Here is a 24,096-nt window from a genome sequence, read left to right on the forward strand (position 1 = left end):
TTAACTTCAAGCATGCCGCTAAAAATTATTTTGTGTATCATGACAGATACGAGATAGCAAATTTCATGTCACTCTGTTAAGAGAATTCCAGCGACTGAGCCATCAAAAACATCATTTTTGATCATGCCGACGTCATTTTAACATGTTTCAGTTCAGTAACAATAAATGTCTCCTTGTTGAAAATGGGCTTGAGTTAATGTTGCGCTTGTGTGTGTGTGTGTGTGTGTGTGTGTGTGTGTGTATGAGTATGGGTGAGGGTGGTGCTGGTGTGCTGTGATGGTTCACTTGTGTGGACTAGTCCAAACAAAAGAAAACAAAAACTCCACACTAGAATCAGCCACTTGCATGCAGAATGGTCAGCGTGACTGACTACGAGGCTGACACTGCCTTCCTGGGGGACTGGGGTCCCTTTCAACGGCGCCTGTGCCTGCTGCTCTGCATTACCATGATCCCCAATGGTTACAGCAGCCTGATAGTGATCTTCGTGGCAGACACGCCGGCCCACCATTGCCTGCTGGGCCGCCATTGGCATAACCTGACGGAAGAGTGGCGCAACGCCAGCATCCCCCTGGAGGAGGACGGCCGGCCTGCAGAGTGCTCCCGGTACCAGTTAGATGCTCTGCGGGCTTACTCCGAGGCAGGCGTGGGGCCCTCTGATGTCAACCTCAGCGCCGTGCCCCAAGAGGGCTGTCTGGACGGGTGGGAGTACGATCGCAGCGTCTACACCTCCACCATTGTGTCTGAGGTTAGTGGGATCTGTTCGTGAAAAAATTGAAATTTTGAAGTCGTTAGAGAAGGGAAAATTACAGTATTTCCCCAGTCGACTTCACGTTCTTCAGCAGGCTTTTAGTGAAGTCTCAGCACCAGATATACCCAAAGACGCGAGGCCATGTCGATGTTTTTCGACAAAAGTGATGGACCGATGATTACAGTTTGGGTAAACTTCCAAAAACATGGGCCAGCGACATAGGAAGGGGGATCCACTTACCAACAGGAGTGTACACGTATAAGTCATGTGGCAAGATGAACAAATACATGTTTCTGTTCTAGTGCAGTGGTTCTCAAATGGGGATACTATTACCCCTGGGGGTACTTGAAGGAACTTCGGGGGGTACTGCGATTTTAAATGAAACAAACAAACTAACTAAAAAAAAAAAAAGCATTGAATTAATTATGTGTTCCAGGAAAATATAAGTTCCTAAAACAAATCTTATATTCAATAGGTTATTCAATTTCATTATTGTAAAAACCCTGATTCTCCCCCAATACCAAAATGGTTCGACCCAACTTGTCATGTGCCACCTCTCATGACCTGTCAAGTTAATGATTTAGTTTTGAGAACGTAGCTCTACTCTGACCCCAAAAACGAGGACACTTTCATTGAATATTTTTCTGTGGACAAATATTTATTTGTAATAATTTCTTTTTGAGAACAGATCTGACTTTTTGTTGATTGTTTTTTTGGATATGGATACATCTCATTGACTTACGGAGGAAAGATGTTCACCGGACCATACGAAATCTCTTCTCTAGATTTCTTTTATAATAATTTTTATTTATTTTTCAAGTGTAAACTCTCATTGTTATCATGTTTGATTATGTACAGATGACGTAAATTCGATAATATATGTCAGCATTGAATTAGGTTTGCTGATACTTGTTAAAAGTAAATGAATGACTTAATTTTCATTGGTGTGTTTCTTTCGGGTTTTGGGGTGATATTGTTTTGAAAAAGGCGGTCGTAAGTTTGGGTTTGAGTCAGGTTCAGTTATTGTATTGATGTTCTTTTTTTGTGTGTGTTTTCTATCTCATGTATGTGTCTGTATGTGTGTGCATGTGTATCGCAGTGGGACCTTGTGTGTGGGGAGCAGTGGAAGAAGCCACTTACATCATCGCTCTACTTTTGTGGCTTCCTCTTTGGATCATTCCTGTCTGGCCAGCTCTCTGACAGGTTAACACAAGCATCTTACTCTCTAAATCGCTTCTCTGGAATTATGCATTTAGGGTATTTTTTTTTATTGCTCCCCACCCACCCTAGAACCAACCAGTGACTGTTTTTGATGATGTCTAATGAATAGTTGATGGATGTTTGAAATTCAGAGCCCATCAGTTTTCTTCCTTCCCCGACCTTCCTGTGTGTAGTTTGCTTGTTCTTCCCGTGCCTGTATGGGTTTTCTCCATGCATTTCAGTTTCCTCACATTCCAAAAACAAGCATTGTGTGCCCTGCGATTGGCTGGCTACCACTTCCGCTTGTACCCTTAACAGTGTTCACCACTGAGAAAGCCTCCAGCCTGCCAGCAACCTCTATGAGGATAAGCAGCTAAGATAATGCGTAGATGGGTCACGGGTAGATGTTTCATGTGGAAGCAGTATCAGAAGGAACTCGATTTTCCCTTCATTTGTGTACAAAATAGGGATTGGTTTGTTGTTTTATTTTATTTTCAGGTTTGGCAGAAAGATCGTGCTGTTTGTTTCCCTCGCTGGTCAGACGCTGTTGGGTTTCCTTGAGGCCTTTACTCAATCCTGGGTGGCTTTTTGCATCCTGTACTTCCTCTGCGGCATGTCACACATTTCTAACTACATGACTGCCTTCGTGCTTGGTATGTATTGCAAACAAATGCTCCTGGAAGTTGTAAAAAGATTTTTTCTGTTCCTTTGGAAAGAAGTTGGAATCCTAATATGTTGTGTTTTCTTTTTAGAGGACATTTGTTATTATTTTTCAGTACTTTTTAATATAACGTTTTGAGTTTCCTTTTTTATGATATTTTCTAATCAGTTGTAGAACAAAGGTAGATTGCACAAAACGTTATGGAAAAAAAATAATTCAATCCCATAGTGTTACCATACAGTGATCCATTGCTTCTTCACGCCTTCCCTATTGCGCCCTCAGTGGATCTCAGATTTTTTTTCTTTTTTAATTAAAAAAAATTAAAATCTATATTTCACCGAGATGTGCTGTGAAGGTTTCCTGCATGCCGGACAGAAGGGTTAACTATAAATGCACTTGCCACAAGCACTCCAAGCCTGTCGAGGGAGACGGGCACTTCTCTCTTGGTCTCACTTCCTGTCTACCTGACAAGCATGTATAAGTTTCATGGAGACAGGCACTGCCGTCATTGGCTGATTGGCACTCCGCAAGCCAATCACGTGTCTTGTTGAAGTGCCCATTAACTGTGAAAAATGAAGGCTCTCGCAAGGTTCTGACTTTTCTGAGATGAGATTCTGATTTTTCTATGACTGCTCTGTCTTCTAGGAGCGGAGAGCCTCACTCCTCATGTGCGTCAGTTCTTCACCACGGCAGGGGCATGTTTATTTTTCGCGGTGGGCTATATGCTGCTGCCGATTCATGCCTACTTCCTTCGAGGTTGGAGGTTGCTGCTGCTGGGCATGTTCACGCCCAGCTTCCTTCTCTTAACTCTCTGGTGGTACGTGCTTGTGCATGTGTGTTTTGTTGATTCCCAGTGCTCCAAGTGGGTAGGTGAGCAGCGGTATGGTGTACCAACTCTTTTCAATTTTAGCCTCTATAGCAAGGGTTCTCAAACATTTTGGAGTCAAGGACCCCTTTTAGAAAACAAATTTTCCAAGGACCTCCATTGCAAATATTTGTGGGAACAAAACAAAAAAATAATTTCAGCTAAACATAAGTGTCCTTTTTATTCAGCAACATATTCAATTTGACAAGTATATTTGTTATTTTTCAGCTATCATGAAGTTTCATGGAGAAAAATTGCAAATATCACGCCTCCTTTTAACAAACCAGGTCAAATGACAGCATTCCAACTCAGAAAACACAACTCACAGACACTCGTGGGCCAAATCTCACAATGAGAAGGAACAACGGCTGCGCACTGACATTAAATGCTCCCCACCCCAAAACGCGCTATCAACAGCGACCAGAGGCGGCGCCAAAAAACAAAGACTAAGCTAAAAAAGGCACAGATCTGTAACTGTAAAAAGATAAACTAAATCATTTATTTCACGGACTTATAAATTATTTCACGGACCGCGGACCCCACTTTGAGAACCACTGCTTTAGCATACAGAGACTTTTTACTGCGCACCTTTTGGTTACATTACTCTCTGGCACTTTGTGATACTCATATGACTTCTTCAGGACGTGGATCCCCCTTCCCCCAAAAAAGGTGATTAGATAAAAAAATAATTAAATAAAATCAAGACTAGCTAATTTACGGGGCAACAGTAACATAACAGGAGTACTGGTATTTGTTTTTTCTCCACTGCTGGTGCCGATTTAGCCAATCGATGGAAAAACGTTTTTGTGACCCCCACAGGTCCATCCCAGAGTCTCCTCGATGGCTACTTTCTCAAGGAAGGATTGCAGAAGCTGAACTTATCGTGAAACGCGCCGCCAAATGGAACAAAATAGAGGCGCCGACAAAAATTTTCACTGCTCTGCAGGTTAGTTTAGCTGGGCGAACATGGTGGTGGGGGGCTGCAAACAACCCCAGAGAAAAGGCATTGATTTAGCAATGTGAAGCGTAATGGGCATTATTATTATTTAATTATTTCTTTAGTTTATTTCAAGTGCTTTAATGCGCTTGGTTACTTTTTTTCAGTTTGGGACTAACCCATAACCTGTATAAATATTATAAAAGTAGTTCATAGTTGTTGAAAGTTGATTTGCATTTCTTGTTTTCTTTTGTTAATGTTAAAAATGATGCAGTTTTAGGCGTACATAAAGAAGCTTTATAAATAATAACCTTATTTAGAATATGTGTGGTGACTCTTTCTAAGGGGGGCTTTGCAAAAAGTAATTGAGAAGTACTGTATTCTTGTAAGCTTCCTAAAAATGACTTAATTTTCAGTTTTTTAAATGAAAACTGACTTACTTTTAATGATTGTGTTTCTGTCAGACTTTTCAACAAACTTCTGGCTCTTTTCTCCCATAAGATCGTGACATTTATTATTTCAAATAAAATATTTCTCTGTAAATAATACTTTATCCCCATGAGATGCTGACACTTTCCTCAAAATATTCAACTAGATTCCCCTGAAAATGGTCAAAGTCAACCACAGGTGCCAAAAATCAGCATTGTAAAATTAAAACATTTCATTGATATTGAACTGATTGTGTGCAATTCTGGGGTCAAAATCCTAATCTTGACATTTTAGTCATTTTTTTTTTTAACATTTAAAGAATTTATCTAATTGCTGTAGCATAACTGCACAAAGGTTGACTTTTTTTCTTTTGGACTTTTATATACTCTTCATATGCACATCTCATTCAGCTCGTCACAATCAATCATTAAGGCTGCATATCAGGAGATGGTTTAGCTCTTGTAAGTACTTTTTTTTTTTTTTTTTTGCCCTCTGCGTCTGGTTCATTGCTCAATGTCCAACTCCCGACAATAATTGACTCGCTGTCGCACATGTGTGTATGCTCGAATGCGGAAGCCAGCAGGGGAGGCAGAGGACCCGCTGGAGCTGGAATGTCTAGCAAACTGTACACTCTCTGACCCTCAACATGTTGTGATGACCCGAAGACAAATTTTGGAGTGTAGCGATAAGATGAGAGCCAATGTAAATATAATATCTATCAATGTAATATATATGTATAATATCTATCTATCTATCTATCTATCTATCTATCTATCTATCTATCTATCTATCTATCTATCTATCTATCTATCTATCTATCTATCTATCTATCTATCTATCTATCTATCTATCTAGCTATATAGACATACATACATACATAAAAACATACATGACCCCTATATGAATGGCGGCTTGGTGACACAGTGGTTACCATGCCCACCATGAGTTCAACTCTAGCTCACTCTGGCCTTCCTGTGTGGAGTTTGCATGTTCTCCCTGAGCCCGCATATTGGACACGATAAATTGTCCTTATGTGTGATTTGTACCGAAAGGTACAAATTGTTATTAAAGTGTATGAAAATACGGGACTAGTAGACAATGGTCACTGTCGAAAGATCGCAGTGGCAAAACTTTAAATGCATACATGCTGCCGCCATGTATTGTATTATGTATTATTAGTATGTTATTGTAAAGGAAATTACCTGATACATTTTCATAAATGTTCAGTATGAGGGCCACCTGTGACTCTGCACACGTTGATGGCCGTCCTGGCGATTTAGGTGTGCATAAGCAGCCCTTTTCTGACATTTATGGTGCCAAGTCCTAATTTATTTTGTAGTTGGTGCCTCTTTGCAAAATTTGTGAAGAAGGCACGCTGCACTGTCTTCGGTGACTGAGTCCGAGCATAGTCCAACACACAAAATGTCTTTTCTTTTGAAGTGAACGGCATTTCTTAACCTGAAAAGATAGAACTGCCAAATGTTACACGCAAAAACATGAAACGTATCTACACATGGTGCGAACATTTGAGGTTTTATATATATATATATATATATATATATATATATATATATATATATATATATATATATATATAATTTGCAATGTTTATTGTTTTGTTGGAGGAGGAGGAATGTGGTTCGCAAAAGAAGGACTACAACATCTGCGACATTCTCCGCTATCGCAACATCCGCTGGATGTCTGCTGTGTTGTGGCTCGTCTGGTGAGTTACATGTATGCACACACAAGTACGCACACAGACATGCACGCGTACACACCTAATGATTTGTCAAACAGACCCCAAACTGGGTTATAATCCACTAAAGATTTTTCAGGACGCACTGGAGAAGGAATTCAAAGTTATTAGAATATCAGTTATTTGGGGGAGGTGAGGGATATCACTCAAAAGCCCAACATCCCTCATAAGAAGATGGCTGCGAGAAAGACCGACATTCCCAGCTTCTTGAGTGGTGTATGCAGTGATGTATATCTTTCTTCTGCAGGAACACAATATCTGTTGCCTACGTGGCCTTGTCACTCAACACATCCAACCTTCACGGTGATGCCTACTTCAACTGTTTCCTGTCGGGGGCCGTAGAAATTCCCGCCTACATTATCACGTGGCTCACGTTCCGCAGCTGCCCCCGTCGACTCATCATGGCCGGTAGTCTCTTCACTTCGGGATTTTTCCTCCTGCTCATCCAGCTCATTCCGGCTGGTAAGTACCTTCCGGCCCGGGCTTCAAAAGTCCTTGACCCAACTGATTGAATTATAGATTGAAAGTGTAGATTTTACTCTTTGTTGGATCATATACTTTACCAAACTCGCTGGACCTTTTTGGACCTTGCGCTAGGTTCATTTTTTCATGCGCCTCAAACTATCACATCAGTAAAAACAAGATTGTGATGAACAGTGTATCATCATCATCAGAACTGCATTGGCTGGTGGTGACTCTGGAGATGATGGGGAAGTTTAGTGTGACGTTGGCGTTCGCCCATGTCTACGCTTACTCGGCTGAGCTTTACCCAACCGTGCTGAGGAACACGGCCATGGGCGCCTGCTCCATGGCCTCCAGGATTGGCAGCATCCTTGCTCCTTACATCATCTACTTGAGTAAGAATGGCTGTGTGCTGGCTAATGGACTGATTGGTGTTGATATTTTGGATGATGAGAATGAACATTTGGGTCAAAAAATAACCAAATTCAAGAGCACCGTTCCATTACTCGAGCAAGTTCGACCCAGTATTTGGGGTTTATTCAGCACAAAGCAACCTACAAAATTGTGTTGTTTTGGATAAAACAATAACAAATGGCCTTCTGTACAAAAAAAAAACCCTTTCCCTCCAAACAAAACAAAACAAAAAGGACACTCAGATTGACACAAGTCACAGATTGGCACTTTTTTTTACCCAAAATGTTTTATATTTTACCCAACTGAACAGAGATTTTGTGCATGGACCAAGCGATTGTGCGAGCTTTATAAAATAACCATATTTGGTGCAAAAAAGGATCATTCCACTACTTGGACAAATTCAACCCAATATTCGGAGGTTGTTTACCACAAAAAAAACAGTTCAAAGTTAACATCATTTCTTATGTGTTCACATTTGTGAGTTAAACATGAACATAGGCATATTTCATGGGATCAAAACTCATATAAATGTTTGCAGTTACTGAATAAATGTCTTAGCTCGAGTATATGAGTAACTATTGCAAAAAGCAAGCTTTTGGTTTATCATTGATGTGATGAACTTGTACTGTTTGCATTGTCTCAGTTTCATCTTTATTCAGCTCAATTCAAGGTTACCTTCAGCATTGATGAAATGTCATTGTCACCTTAATCCTTGTCCTTTAGATGTTAATAGTTTGAGCCAGTCGAAGTCATTTCTAACTGGTGTCTTAAGCCAATTTGGGACCATTACATCACCTAAACCACATGTGTCAAACTCAAGGCCCGGGGGCCAGATCCGGCCCACCACTTCATATTTTGTGGCCCGGGAAATTCTGATTTCTCTTGAAATTTCTAGTTACAAACTTGCAAAATGTCTTCAACTTGTGCTTCAACACCTGTGCTTTACAGCAAACCATAATTTGGTTTGCTGTAAACCTCAGGTGTCAGACTCAAGGATGGGGTGCCAAATCTGGCCTGTCACATCATTTTATGTGACCCGCAAAATGCCAAATATGACTTTCAAGATTTTAACTAAAACATTACATTTGTAAGTTTCCTTCAACTTTCAAATGGTTTTTGAGGACACAACAAGCACTTTTTCGTCCCAATCTCTCCTACAGTTTTTACCGGCCTGTGACTTTAAAACTACGTAAGTGTGTGACAAACTTTAAAACTGATTTGACTTCACTGTCATTTCGGCCCTCTTACAGAAACTATAACTGCAATGTGACCCACGATAAAAATGAGTTTGACACCCCTGAGCATCCATTTCCCACCATTACGCTGCACCACCTTTCTCACTCATCTCTATCTGCCTGTGTCACCTTACCCAACACTATGAAATTGTGTAGATTTGGAAAAAAATAAATAACAAATGGTCACTCTGTACACAACAACCCCAATCACAAAATAAAACAAACAAGAAAGAACAATAAAATTCACCCAAGTAGCAGATTGGCCCTTTTTTGACTCAAATTTTTATTTTTGACCCAACTGAACAGAGATTTTGTGCATGGACCAAGCGAGTGTGTGTATATGTGAATAGGCAAGCTGTGAGTGTATGTGAAAAAGGGCTGATCGTGTGTATGACTGTGACCGGAAGATTTTTAATTACACATATTCTGGGGTTGCTTGGTAAATAGGTGCAAATTTCTCCAGAAAAAAATGTGTTAATTGTGTTCTATACTGGGTTATTTTTTACCCAAACCACAAATCACAGGTAGATTACATTCTAAAAACATTTGCGTAAAAAATAACCCTATGTAGGATAAAAAGAGACACAGTACTTGCGTCAATTTGACCCAACTCGTACATAGCATGCTGATTAGCAATCGGCGAGGCTTCACATCCCCTCAGCATCTTTCTCGTTGTCTGTTGCTTCAACGTTTTTGTCGTGCTGGTGGTTTCTCGCCTAGTATGACAGCTCGCTTGTGCTCGTTCACTTTAGGAAGCTATACGGTATCGCTCCCATACATTATGATGGGCATCATGATCACCACGGCGGCGTTGCTCAGCCTCCTGCTGCCCGAGAGCTACGGAATGCCCCTGCCGGAAACCCTCGCTCACACGCAGCCCTTCCCCGGGTAAGCGGTCGCCGGGAGACCGGCCTCGCCTTCACTGTCATGTCAGGCCAATGCCAATGTTTGTGCTCAAGGGCCATTGGTATTTATTTATTTACTTATTCATATAGCACCCGCTGGACCAGATCGATTGTGGCAAAGATAAACTGATACAAAAATATTGAATGAAAGAATGAACAAATACATAAATGAACAGAGTGGGTGGGTGTGTGTGTGTGAACAATTTTTCACTAACCTGGCCTTATTATCACTCAGCTTGGGCTGACTTTGAAAGAGTCATAAAGTTGTCAATTTTTTTTTTTTCAACCCCTCAAAATGTTCAGTGGCATCAGTCCTATCCATACATATACAGTATATATTTACATATATAAGGCTGTCTCGTGTCGAAGAATTTTCATTTTGTGAGGAAAAAAAACGTTAACAGCTATTCAATTCTGCAGATTTCACAGATGGAAATATGCAATATAATGTTATGTGTTGCATGAACTAAAACGCTTCCCTGCAGCAAAATAAAAGATTTCATCCAACATTTAGTTCTTGGATCGAAGCCTTTTGTCAACTCTGATTCCCATAATGAATAGCAAGATCTTTGCATTATTGGAGTCCAGGCTAAACCATTCAATGAAGTCATTGTAATATTTTAGCCTGCTAGAGTTTTTTTTTTTAAATACTTTTCCAATGCCATAACGAACTTTTTCAAAATGTCCGCTAGGGGTTGAATGATTTTAGGGGGGGGGGGGGGGGGGGGATCAATCAATGCAACAAATATTCCAAGAAATCTAAAGAATGCAAATGCTCAGTGCAACACATTTAATAATGAAGCCCTGGTTGTTTCTTGGAAACCCATGAACAATGTTGCTGATTTTTTTTTTTTTTTTTTTTTTTTTTTTTTTTTACAATTGCTTCTCCTCTAGGTGCTGCCAAAAGAACATCTACAAACTAACTCACACCAAAGAAAACACTGAAAGGCCGTCCATTGATGTCCAGTGCAGACAAAAGTAGTCCTAATATAAATCATTACTTTTATGATTAAAATATTTTGTGATTTGATTTGTATTTTATGACATGATTTAAAGTGTACTTCCGCAGAACCCAAACTGAAGTCTTCATGGGTAAATGGAGCAAAATTGTAAAGTTTGATAAATAGCTGATGTTCCAATTTTTGTGTCTCATCCTTTATTTGCCAAAACAGTTCGCCCAATATCTAGTTTTAAATAATGGCCATTTTGGGAATGGATGTGATGTAAAGTCGTTGACAGGGCCATTCCTCGCCCCACAGAGTGATATGCCAAATCAACGTTGTCATTGCTTAAATAGACTATTCTGACGAAAGTCAAGAGGAAATGGGATATTTATTTGAGCCAGAAAAGACCACCGGTTTGGAATCCGGCAATGAAAATGGCAAGACTGATTTGTCAGTTGAAGAAAAATGCAGCGTCGATCTAGATGACCGCAGATGGAACGCCACTCGTTGCCTTTGGCGTTGCAGTCGGATGTTAATGCGGGTTACCAAGTTCATCACCCTGCTGAGGGTGGATTAAAGCTCATGGGGAACGAGTTCATCTTTTAGCCGTCTGGTGTAGACCGTCTTTGCAAAAAGGCACCTCTAAGTGCCGGCATGTTTCATGGAGTAGAACAGGCTCAATTATGAAAACCCATTGCATAATCTGCCACACCTCTCTCTCCTTTGTTGTAGATCTAAGAGACACCGTCATAACTCAGCATTGGCTGTATTTGGTCCAAAATCCTTTTGAATCTTTGAAAAAGTTTAGAAGGAGGCGTAGGTTAGTGAATGCCTCTCCCACAACTTCCCACAACTGGGCCCGCCCCATCAGATTAATCATAAAGGTGACTTCAGCCTGTTTGAAAGCAAAAGTATGGGGCTGAGGGGCTAACCTGCCTGAGCGAGTGCGGCAATGAAGATCTACAGTTGCTCGATGACCCGAGCTATATGGCGTGGCTGACATTCCAATGCGCTCTCCACTCCCTCCAGGCAATCCAGAGTGAAGGGACTGCTTGCTGAGTCCATGCTTGGCTGATTGTACTTACACAATCAGAGGTTGAACCCAGAAACACGCAGAAACAAGCAAGAGTTGTGAGAAACTGGTTTACTGAAAGCAGGGGAAGAGGCAGGTGGGCAATAGAGGCTGGCTTGCACACAAAGGCTCAGGGAACAAGCAGACCTGCCTTGGTGGGGCAAAAAATCCGATCGGGGTAGGCAGAATGTTGGTCAGGCAGGCAGAGCAAGAATTCGGGTTGTCGGGGGCAGGTAAGATTGGAATCTGGGCAGGCTGATTAGAGGTAAAACTAGAGAGCTTAACATGGAGGCAATCTGGCAACAGGAAAAAGAAACAACCAGGCCTATTTGCTGTAGGGGTGTTTAGTTGCACCTGGTGGTGATTAAGCTGATAGAATGGAATGTAGTCATACCCGTAGGTGATGTAGAGTGACACTACTAGTAAATTTACCTACCTAATGAGGTAAACTTGGCACATTAAACATATCTCTGATGAGTGAGCTTTCCTAAAACCTGATTGATTTTAGTCACATTTCAAAAAATGACAAGTAAATAATTACAAACACAGCAGGAGTTCTTCAACATAATTACATCATTGAATTAATATGTGTTCCTAACACCTAATTCAATTATATGTATTAGGCATGTGTATTAAAAAAAAAGAATACATTTGACCTTAAAAATTATATACACCCGAATTGCATTTACATGACCTGTGTTGCATTAAAAAAAAATGTTTAAGCCCATGTGTTTCTTCAAGTACCCTTAGACGGGCCCCCCAACAAATTTGAGCATCTTTGTTTCAATGACTTTCAATGTTCCATGAACAAAATCAAACAGATACATGAGATGGGATCTTGCACAGCACTGCAGTATGATATAAAATGTCAAATATAAATCAATTAAAAAGACCATATTTCACAATTTTACTCAATTTGGCCATTTTGAAAAATGGCAGTGAATGTTGCGAAAAATTCAGCCCCAGAAGCCAGTTCACATACAATTTGGTTGCCATGTCTATCATGAATGGTGGTCCAAGTGTTTATCACAACAATGGGTAACCATCCTAAAAAACTAAATGCACATCATTTTGTTAGGTGACTGAATACACTCCTGAGACCAAGAATTTTTTTTGTGCTGCATCCTTGCCTTAGCAAGATAGTGAAGCTAATTGCACCCCACCCAAACACATGAGATGTCATTAGAAAACCTTGGATGTCCTCTATTGAGCACACTAAGTGCTCGTTAGGTCAAATGAGGTTTTAAGAGAACATATTTATGCTGCTGTTAAGGAATAAGATCAGATAAGCACCACCCAGTGCAATAAACAGTCGCTGTGAAAGCGCATATTAAAGAGTCAAGGGGCACCTAAGGCATGACAAAAAGTGGAGAGGACCATGCCCCAATTGCCGTCCTGGTTCTGGCAACTCTACCTCCACATTCTTCAACTTCTGACTCAAGACTTATTTATGTCAGAAGAACTTTAAACCTCTTCGGTGCTAAATATAAAATACATCTCCTTGCTGTGCTGTACGAATGAGGTGGAGGCGGACCTTTTTGCGTGGGTTGGTAGAAATGGGTTACAAGTCCAGGCCTGTCGACAATTACACGCCAAGCGTGATTTGTATCGCAATATTCCACCTTATCATCTTTGAGTTTGGACATTCCCCTTACACAAGGCAGATGGACAGAGATCATGCGGGGCTATGACAGCAGCGTGGCTTTCCTGGGAACGTGGGGTTGCTTCCAGCTCATGGTTTTCTTCCTGCTCTGCTCCACCATCTTACCCAACGGAACGGGCTCCTTTGTGCTGGTGTTCATCACCGACACGCCCCAGCACCGATGCCTGATCCCCGAGGCCAACCTCAGCCAGGAGTGGCGGGAGGCAGCCGTCCCCTTGGAGGTACACCTTACTTCTCATTGTCATCTCTCAGCATTCATGAAAAAAAAAACAAAAAAAAAAACAAGAACCAAAAAGACTCTGTCCTTTCTACATACTGAATAAGAAATATATTTTAATAGTAATATATCAGGTGATTTACAAGACTTAAAACAATTATATAGACCTCTTGTTCGATATACTGTAATTTGAAAAAAGAACCAAAAAAAGACTCTGTCCTTTTCAGCGGCGAGCTGTGACTTTCATACAAACGCCTTCTGTGATGTCAGACGAGAATAATTAGCCCTCAAGAGCACACATACGCATTACTGGGCTACACAGGCTCTTCTCAGGAGCTTTTAAACGTCAATAAACCCACATCAGCCATTTAAACTTGTCATTATACATGATGCTGTCAAAACTTCAAAAAATAATAATTTAAAATAAATATCCACAAAATGTTACGGAGTCCAAATTACAAATCACAGTTTAATATAAGAAGAACATCATTTTATTTCTTTATTATTAATTGAATATGAACGAAATAAAATAACACAAACATATTAAAAATGAAACAATAACTAAAGTCTTGCACTCACCAAAACAAACGGCGGTCACAATCGAGCAGTCTTTTCAATATCTCCTGACTTTTCTCGACCTATTCATGCTCTTTCTCTTGGCACTGAGATTTTACAGTGTATCCGCTCGGGTGTTCCCAAAAGTTTTTTAAAAGCACCGTCACTCATTGAGGAGCTCTCTTTACCTTCAAACTGAGATGTACAATCCTGTATATCCACTCATTTTTGAAAAGCAATGTAGCGCGTGTGTCCAGTCATGCTTGGTGTCTCGTACCTGCTTTGGTTGAACAATTGAAGTTTGCAAATCCAGTGAAGCTCCAAACACCAAATCGATCCTTTGCAAACAAAAGGCACTCCCAGCAAAACTACTTGCCAGGGTTAGCTCACGCCACTGGTAGCCCAGTCAGAAATATGGCCAAGTTGGGACAGGTTAGCTAATAGCTATGCTACGCCTCTAGCCAAAGCCAACATTGTGTTGCTTGCTTGTTGAGCATTGCACTGCCTTCCTGCTGTGAGGATCCACTCACGTCACGTTCAATGTGACGCCTCTAGATGGCGAGCTTATGACTCGGTTGGCTATTACAGCTGTCTTTTAAGTTACACGGGCCGCTCACATATCCATCTAAAGAGGATGTTTCGCGCCATGTTAATGCAAATACCCTAGCTTTTGGCTAAGGCAGATTACATACAGCCATACAGGCAACACGAGTTAGCTGAATCCTAGTTGGCTAAAAACTCCAAATTAAAACTACAAAACTGGGAGGGTAACCAAATGGATATGACACAAAAAACAGAATATGGAGATTAATTTTATTAATTTTATATATATATATATATATATATATATATATATATATATATATATATATATATATATATATATATATATATATATATATATATATATATATATATATATATAAATGAATTTGAAATGATTTTTTTTTTTATGATAATGATGTCAAGTTATGTTAGGCCAGCAAAGAAGGCCTTGCTGGCCCTTTCTATAAGATAAGGCAACTTAGGACAGTTTTGCTTTCATGTCGCAGGATTCAAGCGGGATGGTTGCATACATGAACCCTGACTTCACAGTATCTTGGCCGATTTCAGACACAATAATGCTGATGGCGAATTAACTTTCCAAAACAATCCACCCGACATAAATGCTCACTTCTCTGCATAAACATCTTGAGGTTTTTCATTTATCTTGGGAGGTGGTGAACGGAGAGCCCCATCAAAGCCGCTGCCGCCGCTACCAGTTGGATGTGCTCCGCAACTTCTCGGCCATCGGACTTCTGCCAGGACTGGATGTAAACCTGAGCAGTTTAGATCAGGAGGAATGCGCAGACGGCTGGGTCTTTAGCACCGAGATCTACCAGTCTACTGTGGTCTCCAAGGTCAGATCTTGTCCAGAATATTTTCTTTTTTAATGAAACCCCTGTCAAAATGTTTGAATGGTGTGGCGTGGGGTAGAGTTCGCATATTCTCCTTGATTCTGTGTAGGTTCTAAATTCTAAAAACATGCATGAAAGGTACTATGAATGCCCTAAATTAGCGATGTCAAACACATTTTTAACATGGGCCACATTGTAGTTATAGTTATAGTATATATATATATATATATATATATATATATATATATATATATATATATATATATATATATATATATATATATATATATATATATATATATGTATGTTTTTTTTTTAATTCAATAATTGCCTACTTTAATATTTGCTCAATTATGGAATGTAGTCTGCTCGGGGAAGTGAACAGACCAAGAATTTCATTGTGTGCTATTACTATGCATATGACAAAAAAACTCTGGAATCTTGAATTTTCAAATTCGTCACACACTTAGCTGTTCAAAACAGATTGAACAAAAAAAATGGTTGTTCCACCGCCCCCTCCAAATTTGAAATTGAAGACGACTTGCCAGAAACTTGAAAATCAAATCAGCTTTTGACAGGCCACATAAAATGATGCAGTGGACCGGATTGGGCTCCCGGGCCTTGAGTTTGACACCTGTGCCCAAATTGTCCTCAAGTGTGTTTGGGTGCATGAATGGTTGTTTGTCCCTGTGTGCTCTGCGATTGGCTGGCAACCAGGGTGTCCCCGCCTACTGCCCGAAGTCAGCTAGGCAAGCCAGAGACTCTAGTGAGGATAAGCAGCTAAAGAAAATGGATGGTATGGAGAAAAAATAAAATAAAATAAAATACATATCGCCCATTGCTACATTTTCAACATAAAAGCGGGGGAGCACGGATAAGACACGACAATGCGACTGACTGGTACTTTCAATGATGCAATTTCAGTTCAACTTGGTTTGCGGCCAGCGTTGGAAGCAGCCACTCTCAGCCACCATTTTCTTCTTGGGGGTCCTGGTGGGATCCTTTTTCTCAGGGGTGCTTGCTGACAGGTACTTTCTGGTGATCAGGATTTCACTGGAACTAGGGACATTGTAGAAGGTGACTGGGCCTGGTCTTTCTTTTTCTTTTTAAAGGTTTGGTCGCAAGCCAGTGCTGTTTGCCACCATAATCATTCAGGCTGTGTTTTCAGTGGCACAGATTGCTGCGTCGTCCTGGGAGGTTTTCTGCTTGCTTCTCTTCTGCAACGGCCTCGGCAATATTTCCAACTATGTGTCCTGCTACGTGTTGGGTAAATTTGTTTAAATTGCAGTTTCAGTTTTTTCCAAAGAGACTTGTTTTGTAGGGTGTTGGATGTTCTATGTGGGGGTTCTCCGGTTTCCACCCATGTTCCAAAAATATGCATGAAATTTATATTGGGCACCCCAAATTGTGCTTAGTTAATTGTGTTAATAATTGTTTGTATTTGTGTACCTTGCGGTTGGCTGGAAAGCAGTTCAGGGTATACCCAGCCTACTGCCATAAGATAGCTGAGAGCGGTTATGAGAATGGATGGACTTATGCTGGAAATACAATTTAAATTAAAAAAAAAACCCTGATTCATACAACACAAAATTTAAATCAGTTGTTTTTTCTGGCGAAGGCACAGAAATCCTCACAGGCAATGCTCGAGTGGTTTACTCATCGATGGGTGTGTGTCTGGGCTTCGCCTTGGGCTACATGATGCTGCCGCTCTTCGCCTACTTTCTCAGAAGCTGGGAGACTCTGATGCTGGCAATCGGGTTGCCCGGCCTCTTCTTCATCCCTCTGTGGTGGTAGGCATAATAATTTTACACGGACCATATTGATCTGCTTATACTGTAGAAAGCCCTTTTGATGAGAGGAGGGCAACTTACATTTATTTGCTGGTCTGTCTTGTCAGAGCCCCGCCCCCTCTCCGTCATCGTCTGTCCTTTTTCAAGCCAGACGAAACTAATCGTCGGTCAGTCAGTCTATTGGTGTATTTGGACCAACCTTCCAACACCACTAGAGAGCGACATTTGACTTTTATTTTTTGGTGGGTCATTTGTCAGGCGCAGGTCTACTTTTGTCTGCACTTACATGAATTATTTTTTCTGTTTTAGTACTTACATTTCACGTTAACACCATATCTGTGGTTTTCCAATTACACTGCAATTGAAATACAACACAGTAATATAAGTGTAACACAAAAAACAAAGTCAGTTAAGGGGTTTAACCCAGTGCTTCTCAGTCATATTTTGCCAACCCTCCCAAGGAAATAGTCAACTTTTTGCCCCCCCCCCCCCCCCCCACACACACACACACACACTCAACACAATGACTATAAATAAGATGACTATAAATGTTATCTATAACATTTTATAAGTATACCGAAACCATATCCTTTTTAATATTATGAAAAGAAAAAAAGAAATACAAAACAACTTTCAACAACTGTTCATTATTTTTTACAGCATTTATACGGTTACAGTAGTCTAAAACTGAAAAAAAGAACAAGTGCATCAAAAAGTCTGAAACTAAAAATAAAAAAAAAAATAAAAGATGAAATTTCTTATTTTACTGCTATTACACTTCACGTGACAAGAACAAAGCCTTGACCTAGGGTCATCTGTGCAACCCAAGCACTTCACCAAGTCGGTCAAGTGGGAACAAATTTTGAGTCCCCTCTTGGTCATGCCTTTTAATATGTTAAAAATAATTAATAAAATAATAATTCAGCCATTTTCTTAGTAAATGTTTGCATGAAAAGAGGGAGGATGGATGGATGGATGGATGGATGGATGATGGATGGATGGATGGATGGATGGATGGATGGATGGATGGATGGATGGATGGTGCAATCAGAATCAGCACAAATTCAGATGACAAATTCAGCCATTTTAATAAGATTTTGGAAAATAGTGGTTCCCTGTTGGCCTGCAAGACATGAATCCCCTGTTGGATGGTGTGTTGTGATGCTCACACATTCATGTAGGCCAGGGGTGGGCAACTCCAGCCCTCGAGGGCCGGTGTCCTGCATGTTTTCCAGTTTTCTCTCCCTAACACACCTGATTTAAACCATTAGCTCATCAACAAGCTCTGCTGGAGCTTGAGAATAATCCTAATCATTTGAATCAGGTGTGTTTGATAGAGAAAACAGGAAAACATGCAGGACACCGGCCCCCGAGGCCTGGAATTGCCCACCCCTGATGTAGGCAGTAATAATATTTTTCTTTTTAAATATAAGAAGGTGGCTTGCAGTAAACCAAATCCCATACATTTTATAATATAATATTAGCGTAACCAGTGCAGGTGATGGAGGTCCCTCTTTAGTTAGTTAGACATGTTTCAAGCCTTGATGTCCCATCTTGGCAAATTTCATTAAAAAATATATAAAAACAACATTTTAAGTAACTGTATTTTTAAGACCTTAAAAAGAAGTTCTATGTTATCATTTTCTTTTATTCAAAAAATAACCAGAAGGGGCAGTCCCCTTTTAGTGAGTGGAGAATGACAGTGCCCTGTTGATAAGGCAAATGTGCATGTGTGTGCGTTACAGGATTCTCCCAGAGTCTCCCATGTGGCTGTTGTCTCAGGGCAGGGTTAAAGAAGCTGAGGACATCATGAAAAAAGCCGCTGCGATGAACGGAGTGGTCGCACCGGAGAAAATCTTTGGCGATTCCATGTTGCATGCAAGTTGGACTTTGTCATTGCATTCGTTGGACACTTAGTGACACCAATACAAGTACTTTATAGAAAGAAGAATTATACAAAGAACAAAAACAAAAATCATGGTCGTCAATGCAAACGTGTAAGCATGGTGGTTAGCTTAATGCTAGCAGTCTTTGCATATTGTAGGTAGATGAGGACAGGTCAGTGGAGCGCTACACTGTTTTGGACCTGGTGAAGAGAAGAGACATCGCAAGGACAACCATCCTTCTGTGTTGGGTGTGGTGAGTTTAGAACCATCAAAACAGCAATACCATCACAGCCATGCATTGGAGACAACCTGCCTCGTTGTCAGGTTCACGCTGAGCGTTAGCTACTTCGGCCTGTCCCTGAACACGTCGCAGCTCCACTCTGATCCATACATCAGCTGCTTCCTGTCGGCTGTGGTGGAGGTGCCGGCATACATGAGCTGCAGCCTGGCCATCCGATACCTGCCGCGGCGCCTTGCTGTGGTTGGCGTCTTCCTCACAGTGAGCTTGGCGCTTTTCTCCATCCAGCTGGTCCCTCAGAGTGAGTTGCCCATCCAACCCAAAGAGTTGAGTTCAAAACCAAAAAGGTGGTAATAGGTATTAATTAAAAGGAAATAGGGCTCCCCGTGATCATGCTAGTTTAACCATTGTGAGGTATTTTGTCCAATCTTTTGATCTTTAAATCAAAGGAAAAGGTATTAAAAGAAGACATTAGGGAGCTGAAATTTCACACCGAGTGTGAAAACATATCAAAGTTTAACATGGCTTAGCCACTTAGTTATCATACAAGCGAGTATTGTGTATTGTATTGTATTGTGCCATACCTTGGCTAAAATAGTGAGAATGATGTGGTAGAAAATGATCCAAAATTGGTCAAAATACTGCACTGGGTTGAAGCCAATGTGGACTTGGTGAACCATTTTTTGCCAAGTTGCAGTTTCTGACTCCATTTCTTTTTAATCAATTCACTCCGGAGTGGCTTTCATATCGTGATTTTTGTCATTTTATGAATCGTGTTTTACATGTAAATCATTCCAAGCACTTCAAAAACACCACATTAAATGTTACAATACATTATCTTTCGAGTGAAGTAAGGTTGGATGTTTCAAAGCAAACGAGGAAAGGAGGGCAAACAATTCCTCCGTTTCAGGCGTTGTAGTCATATCTCGGGCTTCTGCACAGTGTTCGTCACCCGTACTAAACTCTTCTATGTGTTCCTGAGAAGCGCATCAATATCTGACTCCATAAACGAGCAGCCGTATTAACAAGCAGTAGAATCTCATGTTGCATTTAACCAAATACGAATTTTGAGATTTCAAGTTTTGCTTCTTTGTTTTTTGTTTGTTTTTTTATATGCTAATTAATTTGTGTAATATGAAAAAAAAAAACTGTACAGAAGCGACAGTATCTCGAGGTTTCTCTGGGCTTGATTAAATATACCAATAGATTTCTCCTTGTTTTTTGCCCGAGTGGCATCACAGATCTCTTTCGTTTACGGTTGAAGAGCAAAAATGGCACAAAAAGATGAGTACTGTAATGATAGGAACCACTTGAATGGTCATTGAATAATGTAATTTCCTAGGAGCCCAATAGATGGCGCATTTACCTAAAGAAGCCCTGTGTTGCAACATATATACAGAAGCAGAGGAACATGTAACTGGCTCACAAAATCACAAAACACTTTTAAGACACAAAACCCAGCACTAGTTAAAATCCATTCCGGCAGCTTCAGCCATCATGTTGAATGTTTGGATCAAAATAACTCTTGCATCCATCTTGCACTGAGGCATAGACTTGTGTGAAAAAGTTTTGATTATTTTCTGGCTTTTCCGATATAAATCATGGTTGTTTGACTCAGGGTGTGGTGGCCATTGGGAATATCGGGAAATGTATGTATTTTCCCAAAAGGTCACTGGGGGTGGGGCCCATCTGTCCGCAAAATTTATTTAGCAAGCGTACATGAAGAGCTGAAGCCATTTCTGAGAAAGGGTATTAAGGTGGGAAATTGCCACTTTGCATCTACTCTGAGTGGCAACATGGGCGCCTAAAAATTTCCTGTCCAGTCGCATTTCTTTTAACTCTTTCAGTGCCAAGTGTTATCCGAGTAAGAAACCCCGAGTGTGACAGCCAATTTTGAGCATTTTGACGGAATTTTCATGGTCAAGAAAATATTGTGTTGTGTTGAAAGAATGGATTCCATTCTTTACCTAGAAAAAGAAAGTACATTTCTACCTAATTCTGTCCTTCAGTAATCATTGTTTGAATATCGGTCATTTGAGTGACACTAAGCTATTTTGGACTAAAGGAGAAAATGAGATTTTTGTAAAAAGATGTTGTTTTTTCAGCACAACAGTGACTATGGCACTAATGCTTTTGGGGGGGTTTAGTGGCATCTGAAACATCTCAAGAGTCCTCTTCATTGAAAAAATGAAGAAAAACAATGAATATGGGTTTTTGATGGCAAAGTAACTGCACTGCTACAGTGTTTGATTAGCTTAATACTGAGAGAAGTGGTGGCCATGAGTGTCAACTATCAATTCATTTAAAAAAAAATGTAGTTGTAGGCCTTGTCACTGGCACACAACCTAAGTATTTTACATGCTGAAAATTCTCATCCATGGCACTGAAAGAGTTCATCAGTTCATTCACCATCAGGTGTAACCAAATATTTACCCAGTATTTAAGACTGTGTCTTCCTGCTGGTTCCCACCAGATTGTGTTGCTCTCATGCCAAACCATCTTGCGTTCACTTCTGTTCCGCCTACCCAGAATCTGATCCTGCCTGTTCCCGACTACCGGCACTTCTGCCGTTCTGTTCTGCCTGCTCAGATTCTGCCATTGCCTGTCCCCGACTACTCTAATGCTTGCTGCCCCGGTAAGAAAAACTACTCCTTCTGCCTGTCTATGACGCTGCCCGCCTGCCCCTGACTGGACTCTCTACCTCAGCTCAGCTCTGTCTGCTTGTCCCCTGTCTCCCGGGCCTCTGTGTTCAAGACAGCCATTGTTGCCCTCCGACCCAGCTTTGCTGCATTTAATAAATCAGCTTTTGTCAATGCCTACATATCACTGTGATAGGCCTGCCTGTCCTACTCTTGTCTGCCAGATTGCCTTCCTATGTTAAACTTCCTAGTGTACCTTCTCGGACTGACTTCCCAGCTTTCGACCTTGCCTGCCCCCAACAACCCGAACTCCTGGTTCGCCTGGTTTAACAGTGGTCAATGGGAAGCTTTCCAGACCCCTTTAAATTCTCTCAGAAAATACCTATTTGTGCTTATGGCTACATTTGTTTAAAAAATTATTGCCCACTTTCGGTAAATCTTGTAAGCTTCACTTCTGTCATTGTGTTTGTGTGCTATATATTTTTAACTGAAACTGCTCATCCAAACAATCAATGATTTATCAAAAAAAACCTTAAATTATCAATCTCAGGTCTCTTGGGTCTAGCGGTGGCCTTGGAAATGTTGGGCAAGTTTGGCGCCACAGCTGGAACGTCGCTGTTGTTCGCCTTCACAGCCGAGCTGTACCCGACGGGCCTGAGAAACACGGCATCTGGTACCTGCGTCATGGTCTCGCGAACTGGAAGCTGCATTGCACCTTTTCTTATACAGCTAAGTAAGCGCTTAACGGGGAGGGAGTTTGACTTTGACATTTTGACTGACCGTTACTATCTTTTGTGTCTTTACCACACAGACGTCTACTTCAAGTATCTGCCGTACATCACCTTGGGAACTTTGGCCTTGCTCTCTGTCCTGGCCACGTTGTTCCTGCCAGAGAGTTTTGGTAGACCGCTTCCTGAGACTCTTGAACAGATGCAAAAGAGCAAAAGGTGGGATGTCTTTTTCCTATATATTTTTGTAGTTTCTGCAATGAAAAACATTGTCAAATGACACATTGCATATATTGCACATACCCAAATAAACATCTGTCTTTCTTTTCAGAAATGTGCATAATAGGCCTGGCCAGTCACATATGCAGACAATCTGTTTGTGCTTTCACACTGGCCATAAAATAACTTGTAACTACTTAAATAGAAGATCAAGGGTAAAATCCCTGCATTCTACCTTTGCTTACTGTATAACCCAATGGATAACTTTTGGCGTAATGGTAAAAGTATTGGAGGATACGCTCAAGTTTTTCAAAGGATAGAGAAAATTATTGTAAGAGGCTATCTAAACTTAGGCAATATTCAAAAGATTTAGCTCTTTTGAATATTTGCTTTTTTCCAGAAAAAGGTAAGCTAATGTTGTTAGTTATTACTTTCACCTGAAAGATAACATGAAAAAAAAATCATGAACTCTCAGCTATGTCAAACACTATGGCCTCTCTCAACATGTGAAATGCCATGATCAAGAACTGGTCATTTGTATAGATGCTTTTAGCAGTTGACATAAAGGATTTGACTATTTCTGATCATTTGTTTGTGTTTTTTTTTCAATTACAGATCATCCCAAAAGTTCACCCAACCTCTGAGTCTATTCATAAAAAGTACATAAATGAGCAGCACTCTCAATTGCAACATGTTTCCGTTTGCATTCATATAACGTAAACATCTCCTATTGCAAATCCGCATAGTTTCAACTTTACATTTTCTATTACTGTATTAGTTTGGAAAAAAAAATACTTCCTTGTTGTGCTCTTCCTTTGATGAATCTTCATTTTGTTTTTGCTCCCCGCAGAGTGACCGGTTCACACATCTCCAAACAAAAAACCTTGAAATCCACAAAGATTTTTGTAACCCAACTGTGAATACAGTGTAATTTACAGACAAATGATACAATGGAATTACCGGTATGTGATACGTCATAACATTTTGTCCATACAGTAGAGTGTACATACACATTTTTCACTGGGTGATAACTTGTATTTTTGTTTCTGCCTTCATTAAAAAATAAATGACATTAAAACAAGCTCTCATCTAAATCATGAAAAGAATCCACTGCTTGTGTGATTTCTATTATAAAT

At 40.5% G+C, this 24,096-nt stretch overlaps 2 protein-coding genes across 2 annotated transcripts; both read left to right on the plus strand.

Moving 5' to 3' along the window:
- The first annotated feature begins 349 nt into the window (after window positions 1-349).
- LOC148409036 (organic cation/carnitine transporter 2-like) lies at window positions 350-10,735 on the plus strand. Its single transcript, XM_088440721.1, has 10 exons — window positions 350-745; window positions 1,848-1,951; window positions 2,447-2,601; window positions 3,255-3,426; window positions 4,294-4,420; window positions 6,466-6,563; window positions 6,844-7,058; window positions 7,271-7,453; window positions 9,460-9,595; window positions 10,507-10,735. The coding sequence occupies exons 1-10, from the start codon at window positions 353-355 to the stop codon at window positions 10,592-10,594; spliced, it is 1,671 nt and encodes a 556-aa protein (XP_088296847.1). The 5' UTR covers window positions 350-352; the 3' UTR covers window positions 10,595-10,735.
- Window positions 10,562-24,016, plus strand: LOC148409037 (solute carrier family 22 member 4-like). The gene is made up of 12 exons (XM_088440720.1): window positions 10,562-10,590; window positions 13,289-13,512; window positions 15,281-15,463; window positions 16,385-16,488; window positions 16,573-16,727; window positions 17,079-17,250; window positions 18,996-19,132; window positions 19,299-19,389; window positions 19,461-19,675; window positions 22,564-22,746; window positions 22,825-22,960; window positions 23,576-24,016. Exons 1-12 carry the CDS (start codon window positions 10,572-10,574, stop codon window positions 23,625-23,627), a joined length of 1,671 nt encoding a protein of 556 aa, XP_088296846.1. The 5' UTR covers window positions 10,562-10,571; the 3' UTR covers window positions 23,628-24,016.
- Window positions 24,017-24,096: the final 80 nt, after the last annotated feature.

This window comes from Hippichthys cyanospilos, chromosome 18 (genome assembly GCF_059441005.1).
Source record: "Hippichthys cyanospilos isolate Australia breed blue-spotted pipefish chromosome 18, RoL_Hcya_1.0, whole genome shotgun sequence".
NCBI lineage: Eukaryota > Metazoa > Chordata > Actinopteri > Syngnathiformes > Syngnathidae > Hippichthys > Hippichthys cyanospilos.